The following is a 19,083-nucleotide window of genomic DNA, read 5'->3' on the forward strand; positions in this document are numbered from 1 at the left end:
CTCTTAATTCCTTGGTTACTGAGATATCTATTTGTTTACACAAGAGGAGGAGCAGTTCCTGCTTCTATCGCCATGGTAACAGTTCTACTACAGGCTCCCTGGGTCAGACGGTGCAGTAGTGAATACCAATGAGTGATGAGTCCACAGATTCACCACAGCAATACACACACAATGCACAGGGGGTGACAATCAGAACTGTAGATAAATCATAGATTTCCTTTCATAATGGCTGTGGTTGTTTTTCAGCATAATGCACGAGACCATGATTATGACCCCTGACTAATATGGTTGAAAAACAACTAGCCAATATCAAATTCAGACTGTAGCAACCAGGTACGCACCTAATAAACTAATCCTGGCCCAATATGGTTATGGTTGAAAAACAACTAGCCAATATCAAATTCAGACTGTAGCAACCAGGTACGCACCTAATAAACTAATCCTGGCCCAAATAATAGTCTCCCAAATAGTCCCCGTCACTTCCCTTTCCGAGCCAAACACCGACAAATGACTACTCTGTAAAGTCAAGTCAACAAACATCCAGAACAAGAAAGAGCAAGGGGGAAATGGATTAATAGAAATAGTTATTTGATTCTAGTATTGGTACTGACCTCAGGGTCTCCTATCCTCCTGTAGTTGATTCTAGTATTGGTACTGACCTCAAGATCTCCTATCTATCCTCCTGTAGCTGATTCTAGTATTGGTACTGACCTCAGGATCTCCTATCTATCCTCCTGTAGCTGATTCTAGTATTGGTACTGACCTCAGGATCTCCTATCTATCCTCCTGTAGTTGATTCTAGTATTGGTACTGACCTCAGGATCTCCTATCCTCCTGTAGCTGATTCTAGTATTGGTACTGACCTCAGGATCTCCTATCCTCCTGTAGCTGATTCTAGTATTGGTACTGACCTCAGGATCTCCTATCTATCCTCCTGTAGTTGATTCTAGTATTGGTACTGACCTCAGGATCTCCTATCCTCCTGTAGCTGATTCTAGTATTGGTACTGACCTCAGGATCTCCTATCCTCCTGTAGCTGATTCTAGTATTGGTACTGACCTCAGGGTCTCCTATCCTCCTGTAGCTGATTCTAGTATTGGTACTGACCTCAGGATCTCCTATCCTCCTGTAGTTGATCTCGTACAGGATGATCATGCCGTTGGGGGCTTTGGGCTCCAGCCACTTGATGTGGACAGAGTCTGGGTTCTCCAACACAATCTCATGGCTCACCTGGCCCACAATGTCATCAGCTTTCTCTGCAGGGAGAGGAGAACAGGCAGAACCATCATTAGTGTGTGTGACTGTGTACAGCCTTACCCTCGGGCATGCTGTAGTCTGTTAGTGTGTGTGACTGTGTACAGCCTTACCCTCGGGCATGCTGTAGTCTGTTAGTGTGTGTGACTGTGTACAGCCTTACCCTCGGGCATGCTGTAGTCTGTTAGTGTGTGTGACTGTGTACAGCCTTACCCTCGGGCATGGTGCGTGCACTGACGTAAGTGGCCATGCTGCAGCGTTGGGAGTCAGAGGGGTGGTTACAACCATGGATCTCTATCTGGTAGCTGGTGAAGTGGCGCAGGTTGGAGATGACTGTCGACTCCTTGGCGAACACCACAAGTGTCACCTTGGAGCCCTCCATCCCCTCGCCCTCTGGGCTGGGCGTGGTCGACGCGTTGGGCAGGGTGGGGGGAGTGGTCAGGAAGCGAGGCAGGGTGGCGTTGGCCACACCTACGGAGCGGCGCCGACGAGACGGTCTGAGGAAGAAAAGGGGGGGAGAAGCCAGGTGAGATGAGGCGTATTACACGGTAACAAAGAGCGAAGATTAAAAAAAGTTCTCAGTGGAAACTTTCACAATAACCAAAGACCTGGTTGTCCTATGGGACTAACCTACCTACCATACAGACCTCTGCTGAAGATCAACGTTAGTTTCTCCAACCTAGAAAGCCATTTTAACAACCCAACACAGCACCTAAATCAAAAGGTGTTTAACCAATTTACATGAATTGACCTACTCTTCTCCATGCAAGGTTAGGTGAAGAGAGAGAGAGGCGATGTGAGTTAGAGTTTTTGGTAAGTAGCCTTGTCCTCTGGTCACAATGTCCTTGAACTCAGCCTGACTTTTACAACAACAATCTACTGACTTGGAGTGCCAAGTCTAGGTCCAAGAGGCTTCTAAACAGCTTCTATCCCCAAGCCGTAAGGCTCCTGAACGCCTAATCAAATGGCTACCCAGACTATTTCCATTGCCCCCCCCCCTCTTTTAGACCGCTGCTACTCTCTGTTGTTATCATCTATGCATAGTAACTTTAATAACTCTACCTACATGTACATATTACCTCAACTTACCAGTGCCCCCGCACATTGACTCTGTACCGTAACACCCTGTATATAGCCTCCACATTGACTCTGTACCGGTACCCCCTGTATATAGCCTCCACATTGACTCTGTACCGGTACCCCCTGTATATAGCCTCCACATTGACTCTGTACCGTAACACCCTGTATATAGCCTCCACATTGACTCTGTACCGGTACCCCTGTATATAGCCTCCACATTGACTCTGTACCGGTACCCCCTGTATATAGCCTCCACATTGACTCTGTACCGGTACCCCCTGTATATAGCCTCCACATTGACTCTGTACCGGTACCCCCTGTATATAGCCTCCACATTGACTCTGTACCGGTACCCCCCTGTATATAGCCTCCACATTGACTCTGTACCGTAACACCCTGTATATAGCCTCCACATTGACTCTGTACCGGTACCCCTGTATATAGCCTCCACATTGACTCTGTACCGGTACCCCCTGTATATAGCCTCCACATTGACTCTGTACCGGTACCCCCTGTATATAGCCTCCACATTGACTCTGTACCGTAACACCCTGTATATAGTCTCCACATTGACTCTGTACCGGTACCCCCTGTATATAGCCTCCACATTGACTCTGTACCGGTACCCCTGTATATAGCCTCCACATTGACTCTGTACCGGTACCCCCTGTATATAGCCTCCACATTGACTCTGTACCGGTACCCCGTGTATATAGCCTCCACATTGACTCTGTACCGTAACACCCTGTATATAGCCTCCACATTGACTCTGTACCGGTACCCCCTGTATATAGCCTCCACATTGACTCTGTACCGGTACCCCCCTGTATATAGCCTCCACATTGACTCTGTACCGTAACACCCTGTATATAGCCTCCACATTGACTCTGTACCGGTACCCCTGTATATAGCCTCCACATTGACTCTGTACCGGTACCCCCTGTATATAGCCTCCACATTGACTCTGTACCGGTACCCCCTGTATATAGCCTCCACATTGACTCTGTACCGTAACACCCTGTATATAGTCTCCACATTGACTCTGTACCGTAACACCCTGTATATAGCCTCCACATTGACTCTGTACCGGTACCCCCTGTATATAGTCTCAACATTAACTCTGTACTGGTACCCCCCTGTATATAGCCTCCACATTGACTCTGTACCGTAACACCCTGTATATAGTCTCCACATTGACTCTGTACCGGTACCCCCCTGTATATAGCCTCCACATTGACTCTGTACCGGTACCCCCCTGTATATAGCCGCCACATTGACTATGTACCATAATACCCTGTATATAGCCTCCACATTGACTCTGTACCGTAACACCCTGTATATAGCCTCCACATTGACTCTGTACCGTAACACCCTGTATATAGCCTCCACATTGACTCTGTACCGTAACACCCTGTATATAGTCTCCACATTGACTCTGTACCGGTACCCCCTGTATATAGCCTCCACATTGACTCTGTACCGGTACCCCCTGTATATAGTCTCCACATTGACTCTGTACCGGTACCCCCTGTATATAGTCTCCACATTGACTCTGTACCGGTACCCCCTGTATATAGTCTCCACATTGACTCTGTACCGGTACCCCCCTGTATATTGTCTCGTTATTATTATTTTACTGCTGCTCTATAATTACTGTTATTCTTATCCGTTTTTTATTTATTTATTTTTTTAACTGCATTGTTGGTTAGGGGCTCGTAAGGTCTACTACACCTGTTGTATTCGGCGCATGTGACTAATACAATTTGATTTGATTCCTCCACAGTCAGCCGGGTGGACAGGCTGCAGTTACACTCATCACCACCAGATGGAGCCACGGAGTCTTCCGCTAGCCTAGCAGCCAGCCAGACACTAGGTTTGTTGAAGTTTGAGTTGACTACAGACTGAGCAGTGTTGAGAACAGAAACAGGTTGAGGCTGATAGAGGAGAAACCATATAAATATCATCTATTTCTATGGCAGCTACAGTTTAGTTGTATTGTTTGTATATCGTTGTATTTTTTATTTTGTGTGACTGTTCTTGTCTGTCAGTGTATCAAGTGCTTAGTTACTTGTCATGTCCTGTGTTTTTATGTGGACCCCCCAGGAAGAGTAGCTTCTGCTTAATGGGGATGCAGATAAACAAGCAAGTATGACTCTACTACTACAGAGAGTAGAGGGAAGTTCCAACTTCCCCCTGGGTAACTACCAGTTACCAGTTTTTTTAATTTTCTTATCTTCCTAATAGTTGAGGATCAAATTGTGGGATGGTAATCTGATGCTTGATCAGATCCCGTGGTAATCTGATGCTAGATCAGATCCTGTGGTAATCTGATGCTAGATCGGATCCTGTGGTAATCTGATGCTAGACCAGATCCCGTGGTAATCTGATGCTAGACCAGATCCCGTGGTAATCTGATGCTAGACCAGATCCCGTGGTAATCTGATGCTAGACCAGATCCCGTGGTAATCTGATGCTAGACCAGATCCCGTGGTAATCTGATGCTAGATCAGATCCTGTGGTAATCTGATGCTAGATCGGATCCCATGGTAATCTGATGCTAGACCAGATCCCGTGGTAATCTGATGCTAGACCAGATCCCGTGGTAATCAGATGCTAGATCGGATCCTGTGGTAATCTGATGCTAGACCAGATCCCGTGGTAATCAGATGCTAGATCAGATCCCGTGGTAATCTGATGCTAGACCAGATCCCGTGGTAATCAGATGCTAGATCAGATCACGTGGTAATCTGATGCTAGATCAGATCCCGTGGTTAGACTGAGGCAACTTCTTCCTCAGCAGGCAGGGTGACATCAGCATAGAGTGGCTTTATCTATCTGTCACCGTGAGTCTTCAGAACGCTGGCTGCCTGGCTGAGCCCACAGTTATGATGTCACAGGGAATCCTCAGAACGCTGGCTGCCTGGCTGAGCCCACAGTTATGATGTCACAGGGAATCCTCAGAACGCTGGCTGCCTGGCTGAGCCCACAGTTATGATGTCACAGGGAATCCTCAGAACGCTGGCTGCCTGGCTGAGCCCACAGTTATGATGTCACAGGGAATCCTCAGAACGCTGGCTGTGACAGTGTGGGTGATGCATTGATAGACAGACAGCACCACAGACAAACAGACAGACAGACAGACACAGACAGACACAGACAGACACAGACAGACACAGACAGACACAGACAGACACAGACAGACAGACTGCACCGATGGACAGACTGACGGACAGAACCACGGACAGAGACTGTCCCACAGACAGACAGACAGAGACTGTCCCACAGACAGACAGACAGAGACTGCCCCACAGACAGACAGACAGAGACTGCCCCACAGACAGACAGACAGAGACTGCCCCACAGACAGACAGACAGAGACTGCCCCACAGACAGACAGACAGAGACTGCCCCACAGACAGACAGACAGAGACTGCCCCACAGACAGACAGACAGAGACTGCCCCACAGACAGACAGACAGAGACTGCCCCACAGACAGACAGACAGAGACTGCCCCACAGACAGACAGACAGACAGACAGAGACTGCCCCACAGACAGACAGACAGACAGACAGAGACTGCCCCACAGACAGACAGACAGAGACTGCCCCACAGAGAGACAGACAGACAGACGGACAGACACCACCACAGACGGACAGACGGACACCACCACAGACGGACAGACACCACCACAGACGGACAGACACCACCACAGACGGACAGACACCACCACAGACGGACAGACACCACCACAGACAGACAGAGGGCCCCACAGACGGGCAGACACCACCACAGACAGACAGAGGGCCCCACAGACAGACCGACAAACAGACACCGACGGCACCACAGACGGGCAGACAGACAGAGGGCCCCACAGACAGATAGACAACACCACAGACATACGGATAGATAGCACCACAGACAGACAGACGGCTCCACTGACAGACAGACGGCTCCACTGACAGACAGACGGCTCCACAGACAGACAGACAGACGGCGCCACAGACAGACAGACAGACGGCGCCACAGACAGACAGACGGCGCCACAGACAGACAGACGGCGCCACAGACAGACGGCGCCACAGACAGACAGACAGACAGACGGCGCCACAGACAGACAGACGGCGCCACAGACAGACAGACGGCGCCACAGACAGACAGACGGCGCCACAGACAGACAGACGGCGCCACAGACAGACAGACGGCGCCACAGACAGACAGACGGCGCCACAGACAGACAGACGGCGCCACAGACAGACAGACGGCGCCACAGACATACAGACGGCGCCACAGACATACAGACGGCGCCACAGACATACAGACGGCACCACAGACAGACAGACGGCACCACAGACAGACAGACGGCACCACAGACAGGCGGCTCCACTGAACACACTCACCCATGTTGGCCATGTCACTACACTACCAGATAAATACAGACAGTCAGTAGAACAACAGACCTCCACTGACTGGAGTCACCCAAAATGGCATCAAAACAGAACTAGCCAGGTCTGAAACAGGTTCAGTACTGGGTCACAGTGGGTTACAAACAGTCTATCAATGCACGTGGTCCTCTGTAGCTCAGTCAGTAGAGCATGGTGCTTGCAACACTGGGACAGTGGGTTCAATTCCCAGGGCCACCCATACGCAAAATGGATGCCACTTCGGATAAAAGCGTCATATATATATATATATATATTCACTCTACTGTTGTCTGTCTCGCTCTGCCGGACCTGTCTCGCTCTGCCGGACCTGTCTCGCTCTGCCGGACCTGTCTCGCTCTGCCGGACCCGTCTCGCTCTGCCGGACCCGTCTCGCTCTGCCGGACCCGTCTCGCTCTGCCGGACCCGTCTCGCTCTGCCGGACCCGTCTCGCTCTGCCGGACCCGTCTCGCTCTGCCGGACCCGTCTCGCTCTGCCGGACCCGTCTCGCTCTGCCGGACCCGTCTCGCTCTGCCGGACCCGTCTCGCTCTGCCGGACCCGTCTCGCTCTGCCGGACCCGTCTCGCTCTGCCGGACCCGTCTCGCTCTGCCGGACCTCGCAGCACCAGTAAGGTTTAGAGGGAAGGGGGGAATGAGGAGTTAACTAGTCTGGTACTGTTGTCTGTCTCACTGGGCCGGACCTGTCTCACTCTGCCGGACATCGCAGCACCAGTAAGGTTTAGAGGGAAAGGGGGGAATGAGGAGTTAACTAGTCTGGTACTGTTGTCTGTCTCACTCTGCCGGACATCGCAGCACCAGTAAGGTTTAGAGGGAAGGAGGAGTTAACTAGTCTGGTACTGTTGTCTGTCTCACTCTGCCGGACCTGTCTCACTCTGCCGGACATCGCAGCACCAGTAAGGTTTAGAGGGAATGAGGAGTTAACTAGTCTGGTACTGTTGTCTGTCTCACTCTGCCGGACATCGCAGCACCAGTAAGGTTTAGAGCACATATGTCAGAGTCAAGGCCCGCGGGCCACATCCGGCCCGCGAGAAGGTTTTTTACGGCCCCTGGGATGATCTTGATTTATTATTAGAACCGGCCCGCAGACCGCAGCAAGCCGGCAGCCCGCAGATCTTTTACACGCACCAATACTACATTTCCCACAATGCAACGGTGACGCACCGAGCAGTAGGCTGCTTCATTTCAATATTTATTGGCACAGCAGTCGTCAGCATCACAGTAAAATTAACTTTCAGATACCCATCAAAAATGGCAAAACGGAAGGTGGACACTGAGAACCGGGGGTTTCAAACAAGGTGGGAGTCGGAGTATATGTTCACGGAGGTAGCTGGAAAACATGTGTGTCTTCTGTGTGGAGAAAGTGTGGCGGTACTGAAAGAGTATAATCTGAGACGACATTATGAAACGAAACACGCGGACAAAAACAAGAATATGGACATGGAACAAAGGCTACAAAAGGCAGAGGAATTAAAACGAGGCCTCAAATCTCGACAGGCTCTGTTCAAAAAAGCCAAATCACAAGGCCAGGCTGCTGTCAAGGCCAGTTTTATTTTGGCAGAAGAGATCGCTAAATCAGCCCGGCCATTTACGGAGGGGGATTTCATCAAAAACTGCATGATTAAAGTTTGTGACGAAGTTTGCCCAGAAAAAAGGCAACTCTTTTTAAATGTGAGTCTGAGCAGAAACACCATTGCCGAGAGAGTAGACCAGTTGTCCATCAATCTAAAAGAGCAGCTTGTGAAAAAGGGAAAAGATTTCATTGCATATTCCTTGGCTGTGGATGAGAGCACCGACATTTCTGACATTGCCCAGTTGTCAATTTTCATCCGCGGAGTGGACTCCAGCCTAAGCGTGACAGAGGAGTTTTTGGCTTTACGTCCTATGCATGGCACAACTACGGGGCATGATTTGTATGAAGAGGTGTCAAGATGTGTAAATGAGATGAAGCTGCCTTGGGAAAAACTCGTGGGTTTGACAACCGACGGAGCACCTGCGATGTGTGGACACAGGAGCGGACTGGTGGCGAAGATACGGGAAAAGATGCAAGAGGAAAACGCGACAGGTGAGCTGACAGCTTATCATTGTATCATACACCAGGAAGCGTTGTGCGGTAAAGCCTTGAAAATGGAGCATGTAATGAGCATCATCACGCGCACAGTTAACTTTATCAGAGCCAAAGGTTTGAATCACCGCCAGTTCAAGGCATTTCTGACGGAGTTAGAAACGGAGCATGGTGATTTGCCTTATCACACAGAGGTGCGATGGCTAAGCCAGGGAAAGGTGCTTCAAAGATGTTTCGAGCTTCGTGAGGAGATTTGTCTGTTCTTGGACAGCAAAGGGAAAGACACAACACAACTCCGAGACGAAATGTTTCTGTGTGAAATGGCTTTTCTGTGTGACATTACGAGTCATCTGAATGCAATGAACTTGCAGCTGCAGGGTCGGGATCATGTCATCTCTGATATGTACAGTACAGTGAAGGCATTTAAAACCAAACTGACTCTGTGGGAGACGCAGATGCGGAAAGAAAATTTGAGCCACTTTCCCAGCTGCCAGACCATGAAAGAGAAGCTCTCTACCAGTGCGTTCCCGAGCGCACAGTTGGCTGATAAAATAGGTATGCTTGCCGCTGACTTTCGACGCCGATTTGCTGACTTTGAAGCACAAAAAAGCAGGTTGGAACTGCTCGGTAACCCATTTGCTGTTGACGTGGAAAGCTCACCACCAAACCTCCAAATGGAGTTGATTGACCTCCAATGCAATGATGCACTGAGGGCAAAATATGCGGCAGTGGGTGCTGCGGAGTTCGCCCGTTTCCTCCCCGACACAATGCCCCAGCTGCGCATCCAGGCTGCTCAAACGTTGTCTATGTTTGGCAGCACATACCTGTGTGAACAACTGTTTTCTTTGATGAACCTGAACAAAACATCACACAGAAGTCGACTTACTGCTGAACACCTCCACTCAATTCTGAGGATTTCCTCAGCTCAGAGCCTTACCCCGAACATTGATGAACTTGTGGAAAAGATGGGACACCACCAAGTATCACCCTCAACCTCAAACAAGTGAACATTACTGTGCAATCACATATTTAGAGTTTTTACTCAGTTCAAGTTTAAAAGTTAAAGTTTAATATTTGTTTTCACTGCATGTTACTTCTCCTTAAACAAAGTGTTGTTTTTGATTAATAGATTTTTGCACTTTATTTTATTGTATTTCAATCCAATTTTATTTAAAAAATATTTCAGTTGAGTGGATGATAGAAAATTGCTATTATTGTTTTTTTCTTTGAAGTAAATTTAGCCCACTTTTGCTAAAATAGAAAATATAGGCTACTGATGGTGCCTTGAATACCGGTTTCTTTCATTTAATGTTCATGTTATGGGGATTTTTATATAAAGGAAATTTGTCTTTTGTGTCTGTTGAAAATTAAAGATTACTGACAGAGCCATAAGAAAATATTGCTTTATTTATCTGATCATATTGGAATATATTTGTTAGGTTTTCAGTAGGTTCAATTAGGTTCACTAGACTATATGCGTCATTTAAAATTTTTTCAATGAACATTCGAACAGTCCGGCCCTCGGCTTGTAGCTAAATTTTTTATTTGGCCCTCCGTCCATTTGACTTTGACACCCCTGGTTTAGAGGGAATGAGGAGTTAACTAGTCTGGTACTGTTGTCTGTCTCACTCTGCCGGACCTCGCAGCACCAGTAAGGTTTAGAGGGAATGAGGAGTTAACTAGTCTGGTACTGTTGTCTGTCTCACTCTGCCGGACCTCGCAGCACCAGTAAGGTTTAGAGGGAATGAGGAGTTAACTAGTCTGGTACTGTTGTCTGTCTCACTCTGCCGGACCTGTCTCACTCTGCCGGACATCGCAGCACCAGTAAGGTTTAGAGGGAAGGAGGAGTTAACTAGTCTGGTACTGTTGTCTGTCTCACTCTGCCGGACCTCGCAGCACCAGTAAGGTTTAGAGAGAACGAGGAGTTAACTAGTCTGGTACTGTTGTCTGTCTCACTCTGCCGGACCTCGCAGCACCAGTAAGGTTTAGAGGGAACGAGGAGTTAACTAGTCTGGTACTGTTGTCTGTCTCACTCTGCCGGACCTGTCTCACTCTGCCGGACATCGCAGCACCAGTAAGGTTTAGAGGGAAGGAGGAGTTAACTAGTCTGGTACTGTTGTCTGTCTCACTCTGCCGGACCTCGCAGCACCAGTAAGGTTTAGAGGGAACGAGGAGTTAAGTAGTCTGGTACTGTTGTCTGTCTCACTCTGCCGGACCTCGCAGCACCAGTAAGGTTTAGAGGGAACGAGGAGTTAACTAGTCTGGTACTGTTGTCTGTCTCACTCTGCCGGACCTCGCAGCACCAGTAAGGTTTAGAGGGAACGAGGAGTTAACTAGTCTGGTACTGTTGTCTGTCTCACTCTGCCGGACCTCGCAGCACCAGTAAGGTTTAGAGGGAACGAGGAGTTAACTAGTCTGGTACTGTTGTCTGTCTCACTCTGCCGGACATCGCAGCACCAGTAAGGTTTAGAGGGAAGGAGGAGTTAACTAGTCTGGTACTGTTGTCTGTCTCACTCTGCCGGACCTGTCTCACTCTGCCGGACATCGCAGCACCAGTAAGGTTTAGAGGGAAGGAGGAGTTAACTAGTCTGGTACTGTTGTCTGTCTCACTCTGCCGGACCTCGCAGCACCAGTAAGGTTTAGAGGGAATGAGGAGTTAACTAGTCTGGTACTGTTGTCTGTCTCACTCTGCCGGACCTCGCAGCACCAGTAAGGTTTAGAGGGAATGAGGAGTTAACTAGTCTGGTACTGTTGTCTGTCTCACTCTGCCGGACCTCGCAGCACCAGTAAGGTTTAGAGGGAAGGAGGAGTTAACTAGTCTGGTACTGTTGTCTGTCTCACTCTGCCGGACCTCGCAGCACCAGTAAGGTTTAGAGGGAAGGAGGAGTTAACTAGTCTGGTACTGTTGTCTGTCTCACTCTGCCGGACCTCGCAGCACCAGTAAGGTTTAGAGGGAAGGGGGGGAATGAGGAGTTAACTAGTCTGGTACTGTTGTCTGTCTCACTCTGCCGGACCTCGCAGCACCAGTAAGGTTTAGAGGGAAGGAGGAGTTAACTAGTCTGGTACTGTTGTCTGTCTCACTCTGCCGGACCTCGCAGCACCAGTAAGGTTTAGAGGGAAGGGGGGGAATGAGGAGTTAACTAGTCTGGTACTGTTGTCTGTCTACACTTCTTGTTCACTTCCTATACCATAATTACCATGTCTTCCACTCAGACACAGGGTTAAACCCCAGCTGAGGTCTCGTGTGTGTGTGTGTGTGTGTGTGTGTGTGTGTGTGTGTGTGTGTGTGTGTGTGTGTGTGTGTGTAGATCTAAATCGTGTTAGTTTATGTGTGGAGGTCTGAACAGTATGTGTGTAGCAGTCTAAACGGCAGGGCGGCAGTCTGCATGAACGGATGGTAATGGGTACAATAATCACTCCCATGGGAAAGGGGGGTGTAGGTGGGATGGGGGGGGGCACCAGACAACCTCCTCCTCCCCCTCTGCAGCTGGGTTCCGGAACAAAGCGTAAACAGGGACACACACGTCACACAGGGTTGGGGCTAGCTTGATAGCACGCTAGAACACACACATCCAGGGACAAAGGGAGAGCGAGGCCCCTGCCTGAGGGAGGGACGGCGCACAGTGTTCCTGTGACTGTGTGAATAACAGCTACAGACCACTCACAGTCAGGGCCCAGACACTGTAATCTCCCCGCCAGCTAGCTACTAAATTATAGCTGGGCTGTAGTAGAAACACACTGATAACATCTCTTGTGACTGGAGAGTTACAGCAGAAGGGCCAAGGCCGGACCACACCGCTTGAAACCGCGGCAAAGCAGAAGAGACCGACTCAGATAGTGATTTCCCATGCCTCCTCTCAGCATTTATGATACACATGCTTTCCTGTGGTTAAACGGGGAGGGTGTGTGTGTGTCACCCCAGGGGCCTGTCAACAGCGCGTCTGAAAGCCAGCTCTGCTTGCTAGTCCACCTGCCAAAGAGCCTCTGGTGCCGACGCAACAGAACGCTACACAATTTATCTCTTCTCACATATTCCTGGAATTACGATCAAAAGGGGAACAGAACTCATAGAGGCTTTCGCTAATTAAACCACGGTCTTCTTCACAGCGGTGACGCTCCATCATCATGCTTGGGTTGAGCAGGCATTTCAATTGTCACACAGAGGGAGAGACATTTTCCCAGAGCGCTCCACCAAGGCGAGAACATTGATAGTTGTGAATTAACACAGACACAGGATTGGAAGCACAGAGAGGAGGTGGGGTTGAGCTAGTAAAGTCACCCCCCCCCCAACGAATTAGTGCATCAAATTACGCATACCACCACTGACATAGAGCTGCTGGTTGTTGTGCTCTGATTGGCTGACAAGGTGAGTGGGGGCTGGGCATTAACACCAGCACTTGAACGCCATTGGCTTACCCATTATCAGAAGAGTTGCTTACAGCAGGTGTTGTTCTGGAGGAATGAGAGATCAGCTGTGTTCAGGGCCTACCTGCCATCAGACTGACATACTTCCCTTATATTAACTGAACAGGCCTTGTTAGGAGCGTACAGTAGCTGGTCGTCCTCAGTTTCTCGCAGGGTTCCCTGAGCTTTGGGGTAATTTCTGGAGGTATAATCAACTGTTATGCCTTTACTCCAACGCCAAACTGTAATGCTACTACTGTTCTTGTACCTGTTCTCAACACTTTGTTATGAAGGCATCTCTACTGTTCTCAACACTTTGTTATGAAGGCATCTCTACTGTTCTCAACACTTTGTTATGAAGGCATCTCTACTGTTCTCAACACTTTGTTATGAAGGCATCTCTACTGTTCTCAACACTTTGTTATGAAGGTCTCTCTACTGTTCTCAACACTTTGTTATGAAGGCATCTCTACTGTTCTCAACACTTTGTTATGAAGGCATCTCTACTGTTCTCAACACTTTGTTATGAAGGTCTCTCTACTGTTCTCATACCTGATGTCAACACTTTGTTATGAAGGTATCTCTACTGTTCTCAACACTTTGTTATGAAGGTCTCTCTACTGTTCTCAACACTTTGTTATGAAGGTATCTCTACTGTTCTCAACACTTTGTTATGAAGGTATCTCTACTGTTCTCATACCTGATGTCAACACTTTGTTATGAAGGTATCTCTACTGTTCTCAACACTTTGTTATGAAGGTATCTCTACTGTTCTCATACCTGAGGTCAACACTTTGTTATGAAGGCATCTCTACTGTTCTCAACACTTTGTTATGAAGGTCTCTCTACTGTTCTCAACACTTTGTTATGAAGGTCTCTCTACTGTTCTCAACACTTTGTTATGAAGGTATCTCTACTGTTCTCATACCTGATGTCAACACTTTGTTATGAAGGTATCTCTACTGTTCTCAACACTTTGTTATGAAGGTCTCTCTACTGTTCTCAACACTTTGTTATGAAGGTATCTCTACTGTTCTCATACCTGATGTCAACACTTTGTTATGAAGATATCTCTACTGTTCTCAACACTTTGTTATGAAGGTCTCTCTACTGTTCTCAACACTTTGTTATGAAGGTCTCTCTACTGTTCTCAACACTTTGTTATGAAGGTCTCTCTACTGTTCTCAACACTTTGTTATGAAGGCATCTCTACTGTTCTCATACCTGATGTCAACACTTTGTTATGAAGGCATCTCTACTGTTCTCAACACTTTGTTATGAAGGTCTCTCTACTGTTCTCAACACTTTGTTATGAAGGTCTCTCTACTGTTCTCAACACTTTGTTATGAAGGTCTCTCTACTGTTCTCAACACTTTGTTATGAAGGTATCTCTACTGTTCTCATACCTGATGTCAACACTTTGTTATGAAGGTATCTCTACTGTTCTCAACACTTTGTTATGAAGGTCTCTCTACTGTTCTCAACACTTTGTTATGAAGGTATCTCTACTGTTCTCATACCTGATGTCAACACTTTGTTATGAAGGTATCTCTACTGTTCTCAACACTTTGTTATGAAGGTCTCTCTACTGTTCTCAACACTTTGTTATGAAGGTCTCTCTACTGTTCTCAACACTTTGTTATGAAGGCATCTCTACTGTTCTCAACACTTTGTTATGAAGGTCTCTCTACTGTTCTCAACACTTTGTTATGAAGGCATCTCTACTGTTCTCAACACTTTGTTATGAAGGTATCTCTACTGTTCTCAACACTTTGTTATGAAGGTATCTCTACTGTTCTCAACACTTTGTTATGAAGGCATCTCTACTGTTCTCAACACTTTGTTATGAAGGCATCTCTACTGTTCTCAACACTTTGTTATGAAGGTATCTCTACTGTTCTCAACACTTTGTTATGAAGGTCTCTCTACTGTTCTCAACACTTTGTTATGAAGGCATCTCTACTGTTCTCATACCTGATGTCAACACTTTGTTATGAAGGTATCTCTACTGTTCTCATACCTGATGTCAACACTTTGTTATGAAGATATCTCTACTGTTCTCAACACTTTGTTATGAAGGTCTCTCTACTGTTCTCAACACTTTGTTATGAAGGCATCTCTACTGTTCTCATACCTGATGTCAACACTTTGTTATGAAGGCATCTCTACTGTTCTCATACCTGATGTCAACACTTTGTTATGAAGGTATCTCTACTGTTCTCAACACTTTGTTATGAAGGCATCTCTACTGTTCTCAAAACTTTGTCATGAAGGTATCTCTACTGTTCTCAACACTTTGTTATGAAGGTATCTCTACTGTTCTCAACACTTTGTTATGAAGGCATCTCTACTGTTCTCAACACTTTGTTATGAAGGCATCTCTACTGTTCTCAACACTTTGTTATGAAGGTATCTCTACTGTTCTCAACACTTTGTTATGAAGGTCTCTCTACTGTTCTCAACACTTTGTTATGAAGGCATCTCTACTGTTCTCAACACTTTGTTATGAAGGTCTCTCTACTGTTCTCAACACTTTGTTATGAAGGTATCTCTACTGTTCTCAACACTTTGTTATGAAGGTCTCTCTACTGTTCTCAACACTTTGTTATGAAGGCATCTCTACTGTTCTCAACACTTTGTTATGAAGGTCTCTCTACTGTTCTCAACACTTTGTTATGAAGGCATCTCTACTGTTCTCAACACTTTGTTATGAAGGCATCTCTACTGTTCTCATACCTGATGTCAACACTTTGTTATGAAGGTATCTCTACTGTTCTCAACACTTTGTTATGAAGGCATCTCTACTGTTCTCATACCTGATGTCAACACTTTGTTATGAAGGTCTCTCTACTGTTCTCAACACTTTGTTATGAAGGTATCTCTACTGTTCTCAACACTTTGTTATGAAGGTATCTCTACTGTTCTCAACACTTTGTTATGAAGGCATCTCTACTGTTCTCAACACTTTGTTATGAAGGCATCTCTACTGTTCTCATACCTGATGTCAACACTTTGTTATGAAGGTATCTCTACTGTTCTCATACCTGATGTCAACACTTTGTTATGAAGGTCTCTCTACTGTTCTCAACACTTTGTTATGAAGGCATCTCTACTGTTCTCATACCTGATGTCAACACTTTGTTATGAAGGTCTCTCTACTGTTCTCAACACTTTGTTATGAAGGCATCTCTACTGTTCTCAACACTTTGTTATGAAGGCATCTCTACTGTTCTCAACACTTTGTTATGAAGGTCTCTCTACTGTTCTCAACACTTTGTTATGAAGGCATCTCTACTGTTCTCATACCTGATGTCAACACTTTGTTATGAAGGTATCTCTACTGTTCTCATACCTGATGTCAACACTTTGTTATGAAGGCATCTCTACTGTTCTCATACCTGATGTCAACACTTTGTTATGAAGGTATCTCTACTGTTCTCAACACTTTGTTATGAAGGCATCTCTACTGTTCTCAACACTTTGTTATGAAGGCATCTCTACTGTTCTCAACACTTTGTTATGAAGGTATCTCTACTGTTCTCAACACTTTGTTATGAAGGTCTCTCTACTGTTCTCAACACTTTGTTATGAAGGTCTCTCTACTGTTCTCAACACTTTGTTATGAAGGTCTCTCTACTGTTCTCAACACTTTGTTATGAAGGCATCTCTACTGTTCTCAACACTTTGTTATGAAGGTCTCTCTACTGTTCTCAACACTTTGTTATGAAGGTATCTCTACTGTTCTCAACACTTTGTTATGAAGGCATCTCTACTGTTCTCATACCTGATGTCAACACTTTGTTATGAAGGTATCTCTACTGTTCTCAACACTTTGTTATGAAGGCATCTCTACTGTTCTCAACACTTTGTTATGAAGGTCTCTCTACTGTTCTCAACACTTTGTTATGAAGCTATCTCTACTGTTCTCAACACTTTGTTATGAAGGCATCTCTACTGTTCTCAACACTTTGTTATGAAGGTATCTCTACTGTTCTCAACACTTTGTTATGAAGGCATCTCTACTGTTCTCAACACTTTGTTATGAAGGTCTCTCTACTGTTCTCAACACTTTGTTATGAAGCTATCTCTACTGTTCTCAACACTTTGTTATGAAGGCATCTCTACTGTTCTCAACACTTTGTTATGAAGGTATCTCTACTGTTCTCAACACTTTGTTATGAAGGCATCTCTACTGTTCTCAACACTTTGTTATGAAGGTCTCTCTACTGTTCTCATACCTGATGTCAACACTTTGTTATGAAGGCATCTCTACTGTTCTCAACACTTTGTTATGAAGGTATCTCTACTGTTCTCAACACTTTGTTATGAAGGCATCTCTACTGTTCTCAACACTTTGTTATGAAGGTCTCTCTACTGTTCTCATACCTGATGTCAACACTTTGTTATGAAGGTCTCTCTACTGTTCTCAACACTTTGTTATGAAGGCATCTCTACTGTTCTCAACACTTTGTTATGAAGGTCTCTCTACTGTTCTCAACACTTTGTTATGAAGGTATCTCTACTGTTCTCAACACTTTGTTATGAAGGTCTCTCTACTGTTCTCATACCTGATGTCAACACTTTGTTATGAAGGTCTCTCTACTGTTCTCAACACTTTGTTATGAAGGTATCTCTACTGTTCTCAACACTTTGTTATGAAGGCATCTCTACTGTTCTCATACCTGATGTCAACACTTTGTTATGAAGGCATCTCTACTGTTCTCAACACTTTGTTATGAAGGCATCTCTACTGTTCTCAACACTTTGTTATGAAGGCATCTCTACTGTTCTCAACACTTTGTTATGAAGGCATCTCTACTGTTCTCATACCTGATGTCAACATTTTGTTATGAAGGCATCTCTACTGTTCTCAACACTTTGTTATGAAGGCATCTCTACTGTTCTCATACCTGATGTCAACACTTTGTTATGAAGGCATCTCTACTGTTCTCAACACTTTGTTATGAAGGCATCTCTACTGTTCTCATACCTGATGTCAACACTTTGTTATGAAGGTCTCTCTACTGTTCTCAACACTTTGTTATGAAGGTCTCTCTACTGTTCTCAACACTTTGTTATGAAGGTCTCTCTACTGTTCTCAACACTTTGTTATGAAGGTATCTCTACTGTTCTCAACACTTTGTTATGAAGGTATCTCTACTGTTCTCAACACTTTGTTATGAAGGTCTCTCTACTGTTCTCATACCTGATGTCAACACTTTGTTATGAAGGTCTCTCTACTGTTCTCAACACTTTGTTATGAAGGTCTCTCTACTGTTCTCAACACTTTGTTATGAAGGTATCTCTACTGTTCTCAACACTTTGTTATGAAGGTATCTCTACTGTTCTCAACACTTTGTTATGAAGGCATCTCTACTGTTCTCAACACTTTGTTATGAAGGCATCTCTACTGTTCTCAACACTTTGTTATGAAGGTCTCTCTACTGTTCTCAACACTTTGTTATGAAGGCATCTCTACTGTTCTCATACCTGATGTCAACACTTTGTTATGAAGGTATCTCTACTGTTCTCAACACTTTGTTATGAAGGCATCTCTACTGTTCTCATACCTGATGTCAACACTTTGTTATGAAGGCATCTCTACTGTTCTCAACACTTTGTTATGAAGGTCTCTCTACTGTTCTCAACACTTTGTTATGAAGGCATCTCTACTGTTCTCAACACTTTGTTATGAAGGCATCTCTACTGTTCTCAACACTTTGTTATGAAGGCATCTCTACTGTTCTCAACACTTTGTTATGAAGGCATCTCTACTGTTCTCAACACTTTGTTATGAAGGTATCTCTACTGTTCTCAACACTTTGTTATGAAGGCATCTCTAC

At 45.8% G+C, this 19,083-nt stretch overlaps 1 protein-coding gene across 3 annotated transcripts in view; it reads right to left on the minus strand.

Moving 5' to 3' along the window:
- The window catches only part of LOC129869415 (insulin receptor-like), a 208,586-nt gene that overhangs the window by 14,352 nt on the left and 175,151 nt on the right, over nucleotides 1-19,083 (minus strand). For 2 of the 3 annotated variants that reach the window (XM_055943808.1, XM_055943810.1), the window contains 3 exons: nucleotides 13,253-13,288; nucleotides 1,468-1,751; nucleotides 1,108-1,256 (listed from right to left, as the gene is read on the minus strand). In XM_055943808.1, the coding sequence (XP_055799783.1) occupies nucleotides 1,108-1,256; nucleotides 1,468-1,751; nucleotides 13,253-13,288 (469 nt within the window). The remainder of the gene's footprint in view (nucleotides 1-1,107; nucleotides 1,257-1,467; nucleotides 1,752-13,252; nucleotides 13,289-19,083) is intronic. The other variant, XM_055943809.1, reaches the window with a different exon arrangement.

This window comes from Salvelinus fontinalis, chromosome 14, assembly GCF_029448725.1.
Source record: "Salvelinus fontinalis isolate EN_2023a chromosome 14, ASM2944872v1, whole genome shotgun sequence".
NCBI lineage: Eukaryota > Metazoa > Chordata > Actinopteri > Salmoniformes > Salmonidae > Salvelinus > Salvelinus fontinalis.